This window comes from Lagenorhynchus albirostris, chromosome 18 (genome assembly GCF_949774975.1).
Source record: "Lagenorhynchus albirostris chromosome 18, mLagAlb1.1, whole genome shotgun sequence".
Lineage (NCBI taxonomy): Eukaryota > Metazoa > Chordata > Mammalia > Artiodactyla > Delphinidae > Lagenorhynchus > Lagenorhynchus albirostris.
The window spans coordinates 19,021,215-19,040,008 of NC_083112.1; the positions used below are offsets into that span (position 1 = coordinate 19,021,215).

The 18,794-nt window shown below is 38.5% G+C and overlaps 1 protein-coding gene across 1 annotated transcript in view; it reads right to left on the reverse strand.

The window, feature by feature from the left end:
• ITM2B (integral membrane protein 2B) overlaps positions 1-14,265 on the reverse strand; it is a 24,532-nt gene extending 10,267 nt beyond the window's left edge. The window contains exon 1 of the mRNA XM_060129572.1: positions 13,993-14,265. Within this exon, the coding sequence (XP_059985555.1) occupies positions 13,993-14,109 (117 nt within the window). The 5' untranslated portion in view covers positions 14,110-14,265. The remainder of the gene's footprint in view (positions 1-13,992) is intronic.
• Between the last annotated feature and the right edge of the window lie 4,529 nt (positions 14,266-18,794).

Here is an 18,794-nt window from a genome sequence, read left to right on the forward strand (position 1 = left end):
GGCCTATAATCACCCCTCAACAGTAGGGACAGAAAGAAGCGGCTTCAAAAGCATTCTCACTCTTGCACTGTACTAATTTCTGGTTTGAATAAATCTTACCATATGATAATAAAATTACTTAACCAATTATATCTTAAGCACAATGAAGAGTAAATTCTGTTCTGGTACTTCAATTAGTTAAGAATTAGGTCACCTCAATCAGTTCCCTAAGAGGCTTCAGTAAATGTGCTTCAATTATAAACTTAACTCAGACAAAATGCAAGGGTTTTCATATAATTTTTATTCTGTGCCCATACTAACAACTCACACTTCACGTCCTCTGGCATCTCTATTGTAAGCCTTCTTTGTAGAATGAATGAAGAGACACTTTTTCAGAGCTCCCAGACATACTATTTTGCATTATTAGAGCAAATGCAACAACACCACTTTAGGAACCAGAATACTAAAGAGGAAAGTATCTCTTAGGGTTAAAAATCGTATTACAAAAAAGAAAAAAAGAGATGGCATAAAACACTTTATATTTAAAAACAGAAATCCAGAAAAGAACCAATACAATTTATTCAACTCAGAATAGCATAAGCTACTGAACCTTCAGAAATATATTTATTTAGAAATATGTACTTTTAAAAACACATTCAGTAATATCAATAAATAGGGGTTGCACAGGCCAGCTGCCCATGGATGTGTTGCTTGGCCTGTACACTGTTTTACAAAATACAGAATTAGCTGCCAACGTTAAATATATATATAATAATTCAAATTTTCACAGATTTCTCATCAATGTTCTAGTTTTCTCAACTCCTCCCCCATCATTTTTCTTCCTAGTGAAGACCAAACATACCAAGTACTTTTCTACAGTGTTGCTTGGTTTTGAACCTTGATTTTCATTTCCAGCTATGACTGGGTATGCTTCCTTCTGAGAACCTAATTTTAAACTACTTCTCCATATAAAAGGGTTTTGAGTTCTGGGTTCTAGAAACTGGATTAATATGGTGAATAAAGCAGCTGAATCCTTTAAGTGACAGAACAGGTATTCTTTTGCAAAGAACAAATCCAAGCATGAATGGCATAAGCAAACCAAAAATGGTGACAGAGAGAAGCTAGGATTGGACAAGCTCAGAAAAACCACAGTCCAAGAGCTACGGGAATAAAAGATGGTCCAGACAACACCCAGTACTCCGGACAGACAGAAACAATGAGAATGACAGAAACTACTCATGGTATAATACCATCTCTATGAGGTTCTGGCTAAAGGTTAAACTACAGGAACAGAAAACTGGGACAGGTGTGACACTCAGGATTGACTACCAAGTGATATTAAAGAACATTTTGGGGTGAGGAAAATATTCTGCATCTTGACTACAGTGATTACACAAGTGCACGTATTTGTCAAAATTAACAGAACAGTATAAAGCTAGAAAGGCTGAGAATTTCAGTATGTAACTAATACTCCAGTATATTCGAATTCCTCTCCTTTCCCAACTTATGAGGAGCAAGGAGAGTGTTTTTTCCTAAAAGCCCATTAAATGATACTGAACAAGATGAAAAAGATATAAACTTTTAAGAAAGATAAGGATGAAAAGATTGATAGCAGACAAGAAATCTCAAAATTTTGGAGGATGGGAAACAGACAGACAAGTGGTATTTTAACTTCTCTGTCTCAATCACCTCATCATTAATGGATTAATAATAGCACTAATCTCATAGGGTTAGTGTGGGGACTAAATGAGGAAATACAACTGAGGTATATAGATCACTGCTTGGCACAGAGTAAATAGTAAGTGCTAAGTGATAGCTATTAGTATTATCCCCACCACCATCTGACTTAGCTGGGAAAGGTAAGCTGAAACAGGTATCTTCTTGGAGTAAAGCCAATAAAAAGTAATCTACATCTTTCATTTTTTAATATTCCTTCTTTTTTCCTTTCATAATACTTTATTGATGCACAGAAATAAATTTAACTTGTTTTGTTAAAATATACTCATGATTAAAAATATATATACACTCATTAAATTAAATTAATTAAAATTGCTTACAAATAAACTCTTAAAATATGTTCACCCTTTAAAAAACAAACAAACAAAAAAGCAATCTACAGCAAAATACTGAAAAGGCCAATTAAAAAAGGCATTACTGGAGAGGAAAAGAAAATGACTTCCTATTCCAATAAGAATTCAAAAATAAAAACCTTGGTCATCATTTACGATCTACTTAAAAAAATTTCCAAAATGTTTTCCTAACTATACTGTTTGAACCACAGAACTTACACAGGCAATCGTTCCAACTGATTACCATCATGTAGGATACCAGTGCCATCCATTTGCCACTGGTACATGTTCTATTCAGCTGGCTTCTACATTAGTTTTCTTTTCCCAGCATGGAAAAAAGCAACAAAAAGACATGATCCAGCAACCTGTTCACCATTAATAGCAGTAATTCATTACCAAATATATTCTGCTATATGTAAAACGCAAAAATCTATGGCTAAGAAGCTAAAAATCTATAAAGACACCAAACATTTGTTTGCATTTTCTCTTGCTCATTTAAATCAGTAATCTGAATTTTATTTTCTCATTTGACTTTTCAGGTAAGATTGATACTATCTCAACTAGGGTGAGAAAGTTCACATGAGAAATCTTATGTCTGAAATGCAAAAAGGGAGCAGCTTTCAAGTGATTGGCATTATATGGATATTAATGTTACTGCATTATTTTACAGTTGGAATAGGGAGAGATTTTTTAAAAGAGAAACTAATCTAAAATTACAATGTCAGGACTTCCCTGGTGGTCTAATGGTTAAGAATCTGTTTTGCAATGCAGGGGACGCCAGTTCGAGGATCCCTGGTCAGGGAACTAAGATCCCACATGCCAGGGGGCAACTAAGCCCACGCCACAACTATAGAGCCTGCGTGCTCTGCAGCCTGCGCACCACAACGAAAGATCCCGCATGCCACAACCAAGACCCAACGCAGCCAAAACATAAGTAAATAAAATAAATAAATATTTTTAAAAATTAAAATAAATAAAATTACTAATTGTCTACAAAACCAATTTCTCATTAATGTCCTTTTTTGTTAACAAATCCTACGACACATAAGCAGCAAAACAGGAATAAAAAAATTAAAATTTTAAAGCCATTGCATAACAGTTCAACTACTGTGAGAAATATGAAATCTGAACCAAATTATTGGCATTATATAAAATTAGCACATGCCTAGGTTTAAAAAAAAAATAGGCCAGAACTATAAAAAAAAATTAGGCTGTAAATGCTTTTAGTGCTGGATTGTAATTTAATCACTTTTTACATCATTAGGGACAAGCAGAGTATCTGGTACATAGCAGAATATTAATATAGGAATACCTTAAGAGTCTTCTATTCTTTTTCCTACTTATTAATATTTTAAAAGATGACCATCATTTAAATATAGTGTTTATTCAATCTACACTGAAGAGAAGTGTACTAATGATAATACTTTTGAAATTTCATCAGGTTTTCCAATTCATATTGGTGAGATTAAACAACAGCATTATATACAAATGATATTTACTGTTAATAACCACCTTTACTAGGGATTGATAAATTGGTCAAGATAGATTTCTTCTGCCACTGGCTGAATCATGAGTTCATATTGTTCCTAATAAGAATATCAACTGTCTTCCTAAAAATTTTAAGTATGATAGGAAGGCTCTACTCTATAATTCATCATAAAATTATGTGTCAAGATTAGAGGGGGAAAAAAGCAAACCTGTTCTGGACTCATTTTTGTATAAATCTTGGATTTTAATGTCATTCAACGAGATAACTATACATTTGTATTCAAATGAGTCATTCCATGTAAAATGCAAAACTTTTGCAGAGAAAATTCCAAGTATATTCTTCTAAAAACATAAAGTAATTCAAATGTGGAAAGTTACATCGCCCATCCAAGTTTAAAAATTTGAAAGTTATATAAAATGACTATTAGAAAACATAATTCCAGTTCTTGAGATCAGAGATATTTGTCTCTCTAGAGTGAACATGTAAAAAGTGCTTTGAACCTATGCCTAGCACCAAATGCATGTACAATAAACACTGAATAGTCATTTCATCTTGCTCCCTTATTCTACCACTCTCCTCACCCTTGGATCCAGGGGGTTGTTTTCTTGTGAAAACAGACACAGATGTTTAAGTAGGCTGTGATTAATTTGGTTTACATGGTTGGTCTCTCTGAGTTACACCAGTGGCCTCCTGAAGGTTGAGGTGTTTAGTGAATTTTAAATCCCTAGTATATAGTCTGGCCATGCAGTAGTAGGTGCCTCTGAATATGTGATCAGTGTACTTCTCAGTAAGAAAAGCTCCTGTATGAAAGAGCCATGAAAGCTTATTTAGTCCAATACATCATTTTACAGATAAATATAATGAGGCCCAGAGAAGTTAAATAAAATTATTTGTGCGGTATCACCAAATAAGGCCTGAATATCATCTGACTCCATGTGCACACCTTAGGGAAGGAAAATCATGGAGCTATTAGGTCAATGACCTACCTAAATAATAGGTTAGGCAAATTAACTCTGGTAATAAGTGATGTGATACCATGTTACAACTGGATAACACTCATATCCAACCAGAAACATAGCCTAGCCTGAGTTTCTACAGATTTTTCCTATCGTAATAGGTTTACTTAAATTGAGCCACACTCCTAGTAAGCACTATGTGTATGTGTTAACCATTACAACAGTAGTGTTCGTATTATTAACATGTTGACAAAATTAATAGAATTTTTCTCTATTATTCATCAAATTACAAAGGACAGTAACAGAAAGTATTAAAATCATATGCACATGAAGGAAAAACAATAAAGAAAAATAACTCAGGCACACTAGCATATAAGTATTTCAAAATCAGTGAAAAAGGCAAGATATTGTTACAAAAATGAACCTAACTTAGAGGAATAAAGCCACAAGGCAAAAACCATGAAGTTGGTAGTGAGTGAGTTGCCTCTAATATTACTCATGAAGAAGACAATTTTGGAACATCAAAAAGGGAGACAAGAAGATGCCTCTTTTTAGGTCATCCTGTCTGACCTTAAACTGGTGTTAATAAAAATGCACATAGTTTCCATTATTATCTATTATTATCATTAAGCCCATTTTTAATGTTAAAGAAAATATTCTAATAAATCTTAAAGCTATGAAGACAGCTGAGTTGAAAGTTCTATTATTGATTTCCAGTTAAATGGTTATCTTTACTTCCTCCTGAAAGCTCAACAGAGTGATAGTAAAGGGATAAATAAATAAACCTTAAGCCAGAAAATGGATATGACAGAAAACAAAGTATGTCAATAACAATTATGAAAGCTGAAGGCATAAGGAAAAAAATCTCAAGCTTTTAGAGGAAAAACAAAACAAAACTGGTCATATTCAAAGAACCAGGAATCAGAATGGCATCAGACTAGACGATAACGGAGCAATGCCATCAAAATGCTGAAAGAAAATTATTGCTAACCTAGAATTTTATGCCCAGATAAATTATCAATTAAATGTGAAGACAGAGTAAAGACTCTCAGACAAGTAAAGTTTAAAAAAATAATTGCACTCAGATGCTTTTTCTTGGATTTATAAAACGTAAGATCCAACTTAGGATGGAGGCAAAGGCAGAACAATTCCAGGATAATAATTACTCCCAGGACATCGGTGTAGAAACATACCTAGAATACAACTAGTCTGGGTGGAAAGACTGAAAAATGACAAATGAAATATCGCCAAGAAAAATATGGAACTCGGTAAGTTATCTGATAAGTTTGTAGATACAAAAGGCAATTATACTGCTGTCAGAGAGTATGAGGATGAATTAGCAATACATAGAAAATTAAGCAATCCTCCCCCTTGACCCAAGAAGTCAGTTATCGAATTCAGGGGAAATAAAAATGGTTTTGTACAAGAAAGGAAGTAGAATAAGTTATACTACTTACTACAATGTAATGCAGTATAACTACATTAACTAGTAGTTATACTGCATTACTACTTACTCTGTGTAAGTTTCATGTCAATTATAATAAAACCATGGACTATCAATTTAACCAGACATTACTATAACTATACTAGGAGAACAGATTATGTATATACCACGTAAATATATAGAAAAGGCTAAATATTCACTTTCCATATTAGGAAGCCAGTAGGTAATATCTAAAATTGCAAAAAACACAAATGAAAACAAAAACCATGAAACAGCAAGTACTTAGAGTAGAAGTTCTCCAAATGTGCTCCAGGGACACCCTTTCAGGGGATCCACAATGTCAAAACTATTTTCATAATAAAAATAAGACAGGGGCTTCCCTGGTGGCGCAGTGGTTGAGAGTCCGCCTGCCAATGCAGGGGACACGGGTTTGTGCCCCGGTTCGGGAGGATCCCACATGCCGCGGAGTGGCTGGGCCCGTAAGCCATGGCCGCTGAGCCTGAGCGTCCGGAGCCTGTGCTCCTCAACGGGAGAGGCCACAGCAGTGAGAGGCCCGCGTACCGCAAAACAAAAACAGAAACAAGCTCTTGGGGTCCTCAACAATTTTTTAAGAGTACAAAGGGGTCCGGAGGCCAAAAGGTTTGAGAACCACTAATTTAAGAAGTGGGTTCCAAAAAAAAAAAAGTGGGTTCCTCAGAGATAGGGCAGGACTAGTATTTGCATTTTAAAGCTAAATTAATACTTTGATTAAATCCAAAATTAGATTTATAAAATTCTATTAACATCTATTACATAATGAGAAATATACTTTTATACAAAAATGGACATAGCTACTGAATGCTAAGGATTTTTAAGTTGCAGGAACAGCTCCTCACCAGAATACCTTGGGGAAACAGGGTGTTATTTATCAACAATCTTGTTATGTAACTGACATGTGAGGTAGGGATAAGCAGTAATGGTAACACAAGAAGTAATATTCCAAAACAAGCATGATGAGGGGGGGAAAAGTGGGACTTTTAAAACATGGGGATGGGGAAAACACTAACATTTAATTGAGTTTCTATGAACTAGGGACAGTTAATTCCATCACAAGAACACTATAAGGTTGGTACCACTATACTATTTTACAAATGAGGAAACTGAGGCTTGGGAGGTTTCCAGACTTGTCCAAGTTATCAGATCCAGGTAACAATATTAACTTTTGCCAGTAGGATCTAACACTATGTGAAAATAGTGTTAAGTTTGAGGTATTAGTTTATGAAAAACAATACAAAATGAATAAATGCTATGCTTCATTAATTTTCTACTTCAATCTTGAAGTCTACTTCTAGAAATCTTTAAGATGTAGTAGTGCCAAATAAAAGTTTGAATTGATAAAAAAAAAATGTAGTAGTAATAATAGCAGCAGATATCTATTCAGTCTTACTCTGTTCCAGGCATTGTGATCAATTTTTTACAGATTATCATATTTCCCAGTTAGCTGATGGAGAATCAGAGAGTTGGAATAATTTATCCAAACTAACACAGTAAGTCGTAGAGATAGGATCTAAATCCTAAAGCACAGACTGCATAGTCTGACTTCTCAATAAGTAGACAGTGTGGTTTCCTGAACTATACGCCTTTTTGGAGTGAGGGAACTAGGCCAAACAAGAGAAATTGATTATTTCCCCCCAACCATTTAAAAATATAAAAAATCATTCTTAGATCATGGGTTATACAAAAACAGGCAGCAGGCCACAATTTGGACACCTGGGCCATAATTTGCCAGCCCTGCTCTCCACTGTAAAGGAGACTGTAAAATGGTGGCCTATGTCAGTCTTCAGTGTTTCCGCCTGAAATTCTGGTATGAATTAGTTGTTAATACTGAAAAGTCAAGTTTTAAATAAAAACCCTGATTGTAGCTTGCCTTTAAAAACTGGAGGATCAAGCAACACTGGATCCTTTTTTTTTTTTTCCGATGAAAATGAAGAATATTCTAAGTTGTTTAATATGGGGGGGAAAAAAAAGCCTAGCTTCACTATATCATTTGCTTGGGCCCAGGAGTATTGAGTTTGCCGTCTCTGCTTAACATGCCTAGCACTGCCCTAGATGGGATTGGGAAATTTTTTCCTAGCACTAATATGAAAGCAAGGTAAAATAGATTGAGGAGAAAACTATAAAATAAAAAATTTTAAAAACTGACATGGTATATATAGTAGAAAAGAAATACTAGAGAGACTGGCTGACAAAATGAATTTTAAGAACTACAGACCTAGGGAATTCGCTGGTGGCCTTGTGGTTAGGATTCTGGGCTTTCACTGCCGTGGTGGCCCAGGTTCAGTCGCTGCTTGGGGAACTGAGATACTGCAGGCCATGCGGCTTGGCCAAAAATAAACAAATAAATAAACAAAATTTTAAATAAACAAATAAAAATTTAAAAAATAAATAAAAATTGCAGACCTCGGTGGACCAACTCTTAAAGTCATTTTTCCCAGCATAAAGAGGATCCTTCTTCTGGACATTGCAGTAAGTCATTTACTTAACAATGCAACTTACCTTTTTGGTTTTTATATTAAATAATTTTAAACATCATAATCATATTTAAAGCAGAGAAAACAATCTAAGATTTATGCTTTATTCTTAACTCGTTATGCAAAACATTTAAGTCTTGAAAAGTAATTTTGGCATTAAAAGTTAAAACATTCAAATATACAGAACTCCATTAAAACTTCTCATTTTTTAAAGTATGAAATTCAACTATGCCAAAAAAGGTTTATGCAAATATTTCAAAATCTTAAAGTATTAAATACCTAACGTCATACTTAGTGTCAATTTCCCAAATAAACTCCCTACATGTTTAACTTGAAAATGTTTAGGATTTATAAACTGTGCAAATTTAATTTCAACATTAATTTCTCTTCTGACAAATATATTTTAGCTTTAAGTCATATAATTACTGCTAGAAACTTATCAAGATTAAAAGATAAATATTAAATGAAAAATTAGAACATCCCTCTATCATAAAAATAGTAATATTTTCATTTCTGAAACTCAAGATTGAAAGTCTTCTGCATAAGAATAAAAAGTCTATGTTATTCTTACTTGCTTTTCCCCAAAATGGCAGAATTATAAAAATACTTCATTCTTTCTTTTCCTCTAATCAATTAAAGAGCTCAAAAAAAACTTCAATTGTTTAAAAACAATTTTGTTCAACTGTTGGTAACACATAAAATAGAGAATTATACTGTAGATTTCTCTAAAGCTATTAAGTACACGTATCATAAATACTGATTAAAAGGGATAATCACAATTAAATGATTTTTTAATGATGTTCTTAGGGTCATATCTACAATAAAATTTCTAATTTTCAACTTTCAGTTGCCTACCCTAAAAAACTTTCATTGTTAAGCTCTGTGCAAGAAAATGAGAGCCAAGGAAATAACTCTACACATAAGCTTCTTGAAAACATAGCTCCAGTGTTGCTACTTTCTACAGCATTTTGACAAAAACCACCACGTGCTGTCAAATCCTTTATTTTAACAGGCAGCAGTTATGGCCTGAAAAGTCCTTTGATGGTAAAGTCCTTAACTCCTTTAGTCTAAGCTCTAATAAAAAATGACAAGTTTACCGAAAAGTTTAAGAGGATGCATTCACTGATGTCATTTTGAAAAGACACAAATTTTTCTGGCTCTTCCTCTACTGACACTATGACATACAAAGGAGTCCAAGAAGTTTTAGTTATACCATGAATTCAGAAAGTGTTTTCCTTTTGGAAAAAAGAAAATGACTTTCAAGTAGACACTCCAGATATTTAAGTTATGGTATGAGAACAAATAAATAAAATGTCCCACCTTACATCAAGCCTTAGCAATACATAATGAAAACTTCTAAAGTTAAATTCTAAATCAATTTAAATAGGCCTGTACCATGTGTTTCAAGAGATATTTCTGATTAAAATAATACTTCCATTCACTTAAACCTCTTATATGGCAGAGCTGATATTCCATAACGTCTTACAGGTTTATGATTTTGCCAAGGATAATATACTTGCTTCTATCTAGTCCGGAGAAAATAAGTTTAAGATGACACTGGGAAGACCCCAAGCAGGTAACCTCCAACTGCACGACATGCAATTTTGTCCACCCTCTGCAGCTGCAGCAGCCCGTGAGGCGTGTGTACATAGGAGGTCCTGTCAAGTCACTTGGTAGGCACAGGGGCAATTAATTTGTCTCCCAGAACTAATCCTTCACTTCAGACATCAATATCCTCATGAAGAACTAAAATGCAGTGACTGTAAAGTGTTTGCTGGCCAATGTTGTTTACAGACACCTAAGTTACACAACTAGGTAATCATATGCACTTTTGTTAAAGGGAACCAAGCTCCCCATCCCTTCTGTAAACATCAAAACATTTCAGTAAATGTCATCATATTTTATGTTCCTTCTCCCCTCTACCTCCCCAAAACCAGAAAATACAATGAACACCAACACCACCAAAAGGCAAAATTACCAGTCCTGTTTATGCAAACAGAAATGCCAGAAAGTGTAAAGAATTAGGACCCAAGTAGCCATTTTGTGACGGGTAACTCAGAACTTACTGGGTTAGCAGTCCTTCACTTATGCTTCCATTCTGCCCCATCTTTTCCGCTCCACGAGCATTTTACTTTTCCTTTTAAGGAGGTCTGCAACTACAACTACGATGCACAGCAGAGAAGAGGCAACACTATTTATCAGCAAAACAACTTGCACGGATACCTATGAAGGAAACTTGAGCTTCTTCGATGCCTGAGATCGGGAAAGCCATTTCCTAATTAGGCATGACAACAGAAGTTGTTATTGACAACTACTGTTCTACAGTGAGGTAACCCAAAATGAAAATTGAGCGTATTACATAATACCTCTATCTATCTCCTTTCTCTGTGACCCATGGCTACTTAATATAAGGAAGGAATGTAACATGCTGAACATGGGGAGGAACAAAGGGAACAGTCTGATTAGGGTGAGGAGGTAGTTATTTTTTTTCACAGTTAAAACAATTTGATTCCTGCCAAATATAATTATGTAATTCTAGCATTTTCATAGAATTTTAAAACTGGAAGAGTCCTTTACAGACCATCTGCTCCTACCCTGTCATCTTACACATAAAGAAATCTAAAAACTTAAGCCCAAGATCAAGTAGTTGTGTAATGACAAAACTGGGACTTCCAACTCAGGACGTTAAGTATTTTCTTTGATATTTACATATATATAACAATTTTCCAAAGTTCAAAGTAGAAACACAAACATTCATGAATGAATTGCTGCCTCTAACATAAAACATGCATATAATTTCAAATTCACCTCTATTACACAAACATAGGGGAAAATGTAGGGCAAGAATAATAAATAGCAAGCTAGTTGAGGTAATATAATCAATAGACATGGCTGTTGGGATTAATAGCTACTGAAAAGACAAGACTGAAAAATGGGACAATGGAGCTGTTTCCAGAGGGTCCTCACCCAGCAGTGAGAAAAGAGATAAAGAAATAGCAAAGGACAGGAGCAGTGTAAAAGTACTGGAATGCGTGTTACATAAGCCAGCTGACTGGAGTGGTAAGAATTCTTCCAGCATAAGGTCTGAAGAATCTGTATTTTTAAACCAGAATCCCAGATGATATCAGGTGACCCTTAAGAGTACATTTTGAGAAACAATGGTTTTCGGAATATCATGGTCTAGGAGAGTTAAAGATACTCAAAATTCTTGTTCAGGGGTTCTGGCCCATTAACTAGCTAAACTGGATCCTCTCCACCAACCAGGCAAGGAAATGCCCCAGGCAAACACAGGAAGCCTGATTCTGTGCAGAATCCAGGGAGTCAAACTCAGTAGTTCCCCAGCACAGTCACCCCAAGGAGCCAGAGAACATTAAGGAATCACTGACCCAGCTCTAAGAGATCTTCCACAAATGTCTATTAAGTAAGGTTTTCATTTACTGTTAAGTGACTGATTATAAGGATTCTAGTTTTAATGTAGAGCAGTATTTTGTCACTCACTTAAGAAGTCTTTGAGCTTATAGCTAGAAAAAGAATGTCATTTTGTATCTGCCAATTCATCCATGACTGCTATGTGGTTACAAAGGAAGACTGGCCCTCACAGCTTTGTTCCAGTATTTTTCTTTGGCTATGGGGATCTGAGAAAACAGAAACAGAAAACATAGCACAGAGCTATGAATGGTTACTTTTTTTCCTGCTGCTATGACCATAATATTTGAATACGGAGAAATTGTGAGAAATTCTGAGAACCTGAAAACAGGGTCACCATTTCAGAAATGACAGTAAATGCCAAAAGTCAGATTTAAAGCTGCCCAGCAAATTATTTCTGATTTTTGTCCAGAGTTTCACATCTCTTTCACTAGAGGAACAGGGAAAAGCCATCTGAAGTGACATCATCCAATCCTTTCTCCCTCTCTCTTTTTTAATAGGAGGAGTTATATTTGTTCATAGGATTTTTAAAAAGACAAATAATAGGATTAAAATCTATCTAATCTCTATCTACGTATTTCAGTCTGTTATGACTGAGTACTTGACTATCAACTTATTTTAGGTACAATGAATGTTAGATAAACATAGAGCTAAGATAATAATTTGCTGCTGGAATTATCCTCTGTGGATTCCAAACATTTTCTCTTAAGATCAAGACGGTTTACAACGGATTCAGGAAAACAATACCAATACCAAAACTCTAATTCCTTTTAGGGAATCAGTCCACTTCCTATTTCAAGGCAAGACAGTAATTTAAAAGTCAACCCCTGACGTTTGTTTTTAACTAGAACATTTCCAAAAAATAAGTACAGGCACATCCAGATTAACGTTGTATTTTCAAACATTTTTTACAGTGTGTTTTCCAGTAGTAGTAATTTCCATTAGATCATATAAAAAACAACGATTATTACTCATACTTGCACAAATTATTAGTTTTTTTAAAGTTAGAACTAAGTTTACCCTACTTATAATAGGTCTTGAAGAATGCTAACGAAAAAATTACGCAACATAAATAACTTCTACAATTGATTTCTACAGGATTAAAATTTTGCAGCCTGAAGAAGATCTCCTAGAAAGAGGCTGTGAGTCTTTCCTTTTTATTCAACTTCTGAGACAATTATAATCATACCTTAAATGAGAATTATTGTAAACCACTAAAACTTAGCACAATCATGGTCCCTCTCCTGATTTTTTGCTTAGGGCTAAAAGGGGGATTTTGTAAAATAAAGGACAATTTTACAAGGGACGTAAGACAAGTTTGTTACGTTTAGTTTCACTTAGTGTAAGGGACTCTCGTAAAGATACTGATATCATTTAAAAGTCAATTGTCGGTTTTACACAGACATCCACATAGTAATTAGCGATCTTTACCGGGAATAATAGTTTTAATAATACAATTAACAGCCAGAACCTACTCTGAGCAGACCGTCACCTTGCTTTCTCCTCTCGCCCGCTCCCTCACCCCCCTCTCCCTCCCCAGAGCCCACGGTGAAGTTCACCTGCCAATACCGAAGGGCCGTGGAAAAAGAGGAGGTAAAGAAGAAAATGCTTTTAAAATTAACAGGCTTTTACAGTAGCCGGACTTAGTGCAAGGACTGTTCAGCCTAGAAACGAAAGTAGGAAGCTACAGAGGTGTAGGCTTGTAATGATGTCAGCCATTTTAGGCACATTATACTGGGAGGAAGTGCCAAACTCCGCTGTTGTTTTTGTTGTTTTGCGTGCCGCCGCCGGTCTCCAGATCGACCGAACCCAGTCCTGGCCCCGGGCACATTCCCGGACTGCACCAACGACCGTGCACTCGGCACCGTTCTCCAATCCTCCTCCCCGCAGGCCTCCCAAGCTCCCTATCCCGCGTCAGGCGCCGCTTTCCGCACACGCACTTTCTCACAAAGAAGCTGAGCCGGACAAGCAAGGGGAGCGGCCCGAGAAAAAGGAGAGCTCGGCCCTCTCGGGGACTCTGTCCCGCGCCCCGCGCCGCTTCGGGCGCAGAACAGCACCGGCCCCTCGCAGCTCACCCGCGGGCCCAGCGCCCACTCCTCCGACCCCCTGGCCCTCGGACCTTGCAGTCCACGGCGACCGCGTTGTGGGGGATGATGAGCGCCTCCTCGCTGCTCTTGGGCTCGCCCTTCTTGGCCTCCTTCTGGGCCAGAGCCGAGTTGAACGTCACCTTCACCATGGCGCGGTCTGGGGCGCCCTCGGAGGGCGGCGGTGGGCTCGAGACGCGGGCTGCGGGCTCCTGGCTGCGACTGCAGCTTCCTCGGCCGGGCTCCGAGCACGGCTAAGTGGCGGTGGCGCAGGATACTGCAGCACCAGCCCTGCACCCTCGCAGCTCCCGGACGAAGACCAAGACCGTTCGCTTTCCCCCGGGGGCGGGGCCCGAGGAGGGTGGACGGGGGTGGTGGGCGGGGGGCGGGGCCGGAGGAGGGCGGGGTGGGGTCCTGCGGGCGGACCCGATGTGCAGATCCGAGCCGAGTCAGACCCTGCTCTCTCCCCGGGTCGGAGGAGAGATGTAACCGGGAAGGGCGCTCCTGCGTGCGGGCCTGGATTTTGCAGTTTTGAATTAGCTTCCAACCAGTTTACCTCTGTGCACAATGTTGCAGCTGTGTAGCAAAATCGGGTGAACTTTACCGGTCTGTCGCGGATAATGGGTTAACCTCCGGCAGCGCCAGGCGGACCCTTCCCTGCCAGCTGCCCGCACCGAGAACCTAAAGGCCGTGGAATTTGGGGGCCTCCACATTTCCATTTTCTAACTTTATTATGGAACCGACTCGGTGGAGCACAGAAATGTTTAATGCTCTCTATCCTTGTGACTTGTGATCGGACCTCACCCAAGGGCGTTACCTGACTCAGACTGGCCTTGTCTTTCTTCCCCCGGCCCCCGCCATCGCACGGTCAACGGCTGCCCTGCCTAGTCCCAGAGCAGTTGGGAGGAAGTTTCTAGGCAGATTTGCATTTCATACATCTCACATTTCTAAAACAGAATGTTCCCCTCCCGTGTAGATTTGGACAAAATCCACAAGCACACGGGACTGATTTGCGATTCATATTCGATGATGAATCTTTAGTAGCTTTGTCCAAAATTTAAAAAAAATTATGGGTAAAGCAATATTATGTTTTGAAGAGATTTCGCTTTCACCTAATTCAAGAGAGGCTAATGGCCTGCAGTGTTACTGGGTTAATGACTGTGTCAACAGATGGCCCTTTGGACAAATGGTTGATCTTGAACCCTTCTTCCACTCGGCTGTGTCCTGATTCAACCAGAGATGTGGGTGCGCTCTAGAATGTTTCAGCTGCAGCAGCTCTGCCCTGAGTCAAGCGTGAAGAAAGTAGGTTGAATCTGAGTTTCTGGGGAATTTGGCCATGCTCAAGGAGGGGGTTAGGTCTCTCAGACCCTCCATAGAATCAAACCACAATTCCCTGCAAAACATCCCAAGATCTCAAAATCTTTCAGATTATATATTTCCAAGAGTCATACTGGACTGAGGTAGAAACCCAGCCTAAACCAGGAGTCGGCTTAGGCATTCTGAAATTCGAGTGAAAATGAATTAAATGTTCAATTGAAAATAACAGTAAGAGTTAGGTTCCAGTCCTGGTGCGTACTGATCCTAGCTAGCCATGTGACTTGCAGCAGCTTATTTAAACTCCCTGGGCCTCCCTGGTTCAGGGATCAACTCTGTGGGGTTGACTCTGTGAACTGGCATAGTGTCAGAGATTTCTTGAGACACTACAATTGAAGACTAAGAAATTCTGGAAGCAAGATCTAGATGATTATAAATGATTATACTATATCCTTCCTGCTCCTCTTTTTGTTATGATGGAATGGTGGGGAAATACCCAAGGCATTTTGCATTAGAATTAGTAAAGAAAACAAAATTATGAACAGCACTATTAAACAAATTAGGAAACTGAGACAAAGAAGGAACAAAGGAGTTTGACAAAACCAGAAATTAACCACCCCCCTCCCATTTCTAGTCTAAAAGACTCAGGAATAAAAGTCTACTCCTTGTTTTGTGTACCAGCAGTGAGCAACAGTTTAAAATCAGTTGGCAAACAGTCTGGGAATAATCTCCTGGTTTTGTTTCTCTACTTTATCTGGTGTGTCTACAAAACTGTGTAGTACACAACAGAAGAGATAATGGAGAAGCTGGATCAAGACAAAGCAAAGCAAATCCAGTCTCGTGATTTGTAAAGGGTCACCCAGTGACCCTGGAAACTGAATGGGGGAGGAGGAGAGTCAATGACCCAACCGAAGAAAGTTAAAAACATAGTCATAAGTTACCACTAACCACTAAATGTAAAGGGAGTCTTAGAAGACCTCTGTGTGCCTTTTTCATATTGATTTTGAGAGAGTAAGAAGATGGGAGGAAAACGAGTCAGAGAAATAAATTCAAGAATCTTAGATCATTTAGATTTGTGTGATGTGCTTGGAAAGGGATTTCTTTTTCCTGGGTTCTTTTTTTTTTTTTTTAATATTTATTTATTTACTTATTTGGCTGAATAGGCTCTTCGTTGCCACGTGTGGGATCTTTGTTGCGGCATGTGACCAGGGATGGAACCCGGGCCCTCTGCATTGGGAGTACGGAGTCTTCACCACTGGACCACCAGGAAAGTCCCTCTCCTGGGTTCTTTTACATCTCCATACTTTCTGTGCATTCTCCTTCAGATTTAGCAGGTTAATTGGGAAAACAATTTTGCAAATATGGGACCCTTAGTGAAACAACATCCCTGAATACATCCTTTAAAATGTGCTCTTGATACCTTCCCTCCTAACCCAGTGTGTGGCTATAGGTGGGCACATTGTGGCTTTGTCTCAGCTTTTATAAAAAAAAAGTGTTTCTTCTAGGCAAAAGGTGAATGCTTCTACTGAAGTTGCCTCCCTTCTGACTTAAGCAAGCACTGTTTTTCTCTCTCCTTCCTAACTTCAGATAGCCTTTATTGTTTCTAAATTTCTCACCTCCCAAATTTATATTTCTTATCACCTTCCTACCTCAATACTGTATATCTTTTCCAATTATTTTATTTTATACCATGTCACTATTTTCCTTGATAAACTGACTAAAATAGTTTTTTGGGCGATTGTAACATGCCAACCCTTTGGGAATTGTCCTGTTCATAAATGCAGTTCTCTCTCTTTTTTTTTTTTTTTGTACGCGGGCCTCTCACTGTTGTGGCCTCTCCCGTGGCGGAGCACAGGTTCCGGATGCGCAGGCTCAGTGGCCATGGCTCACAGGCCCAAGCCGCTCCCCGGCATGTGGGATCTTCCCGGACCGGAGCACGAACCCGTGTCCCCTGCATCGGCAGGCAGACTGTCAACCACTGCGCCACCAGGGAAGCCAATGCAGTTCTCTTTTGATTGTGACATTGGGGTTTTTACTTTGTTTTGATTGTGAAAAGAGTGGATATGTTCCATTCTGGGTGCTTTAGTTTTCTAGTTGCCATCTATTGGTTGCCCTCCTCCAAAGCCCGGCTTTCTAGTGCATCCATGCTTAGGATATGAGTCTTCACGTTTTAAAGAGAGGGAGAAAGAAAGAAAAGATAAGCAAGTTTAAAAAAAAAAAGAGAGAGAGAGAGAGATGACAGAAAGGCACAAAGATAGTACAACAGACAGAATCGCTCAGATCTGAACCCTAGTCTTGCTTAAATGTCACCATGCCTCAGATTTTATCAGTAATTCTCAACAAATAAACCAACTGTTCAGAGTATGACATTGGAGACTAGAATGACCTGGAGTGGCCTGGTAAGTTTTCAAAGAGGAGATGGGGTTTTAGTTGGAAGAATAGAAAGGATTTGGATGAAGAGAAAGGAAGGGGAAGAACACGTGAGTGGAGGAAACAGCGTGAAGTACACCAAGACCATGAGAGAGGACAGAGCCAGGGAAAGAGCAGCTTCTGGGAGAGGATATATGCTGAGTAACGTGGGGAATAACAGCTGCATAGGGCGGATGGAGCCATAAATCTGCATGTCCTGTTAGAACTAGTAGCGTGGAATTTTTCACGGAAGGGATTGCTGAACATTTCTGCAAATAACCTGTTTAAACAAAATTTCTCTATAAATGGCATTCTGAGCAAATGAGAAAGAAGGAAACACCAAAGACAGAGAAGTTTCCAGACCATTGAAACAGCTTCCCCTCTTTCTTTTTAAATGAGGACACATAAGTTTCTAATGTGTCATAAGTTTCTTTTATTTATGTTAGAAGAAAGGATACCATATAAACCAGCAACACTAATAATAAAGTACGATAGAATGTGTGTTTATAGGTCAAATAAGTTAAAAGACATGTGCACAAAGGCTGGCCAAATACCATAGAAAGCCTGCCCTACTCCAGTTAAATCTTACCAAGCGTCGTAGGGCCTTCAGCCAGGAAGGCTAAGGACTTCCAGGCAAATGGTGAAGAGGCACCGCTGTTGTCATAACCATTATTTTGGCAACATGGATTGTGGGAGAAGGCACTAATATTTCTCAATCGTGACTGCATATGTGCGTACCTCCACAAACACACACGCAGAGTGTGTATGTGAGAGTGTATGTGCACGTGTATAATCTAAGCTTTTCAAGGCCTTCTATTCACAAGCCAACCTAATGTCCCCAGTGAACTTTCTCTTCAGTCTATGCTGGGCAGCCCTCAGTGTAGGAATTTGTCCAACTTTTTTTTTTTTTTTTTGCGGTACGCGGGCCTCTCACTGTTGTGGCCTCTCCCGCTGCAGAGCACAGGCTCCGGACGCGCAGGCTCAGCGACCATGGCTCACGGGCCCAGCCGCTTCGCGGCATGTGGGATCTTCCTGGACCGGGGCACGAACCCGTGTCCCCTGCATCGGCAGGTGGACTCTCAACCACTGCGCCACCAGGGAAGCCCAGGAGTTT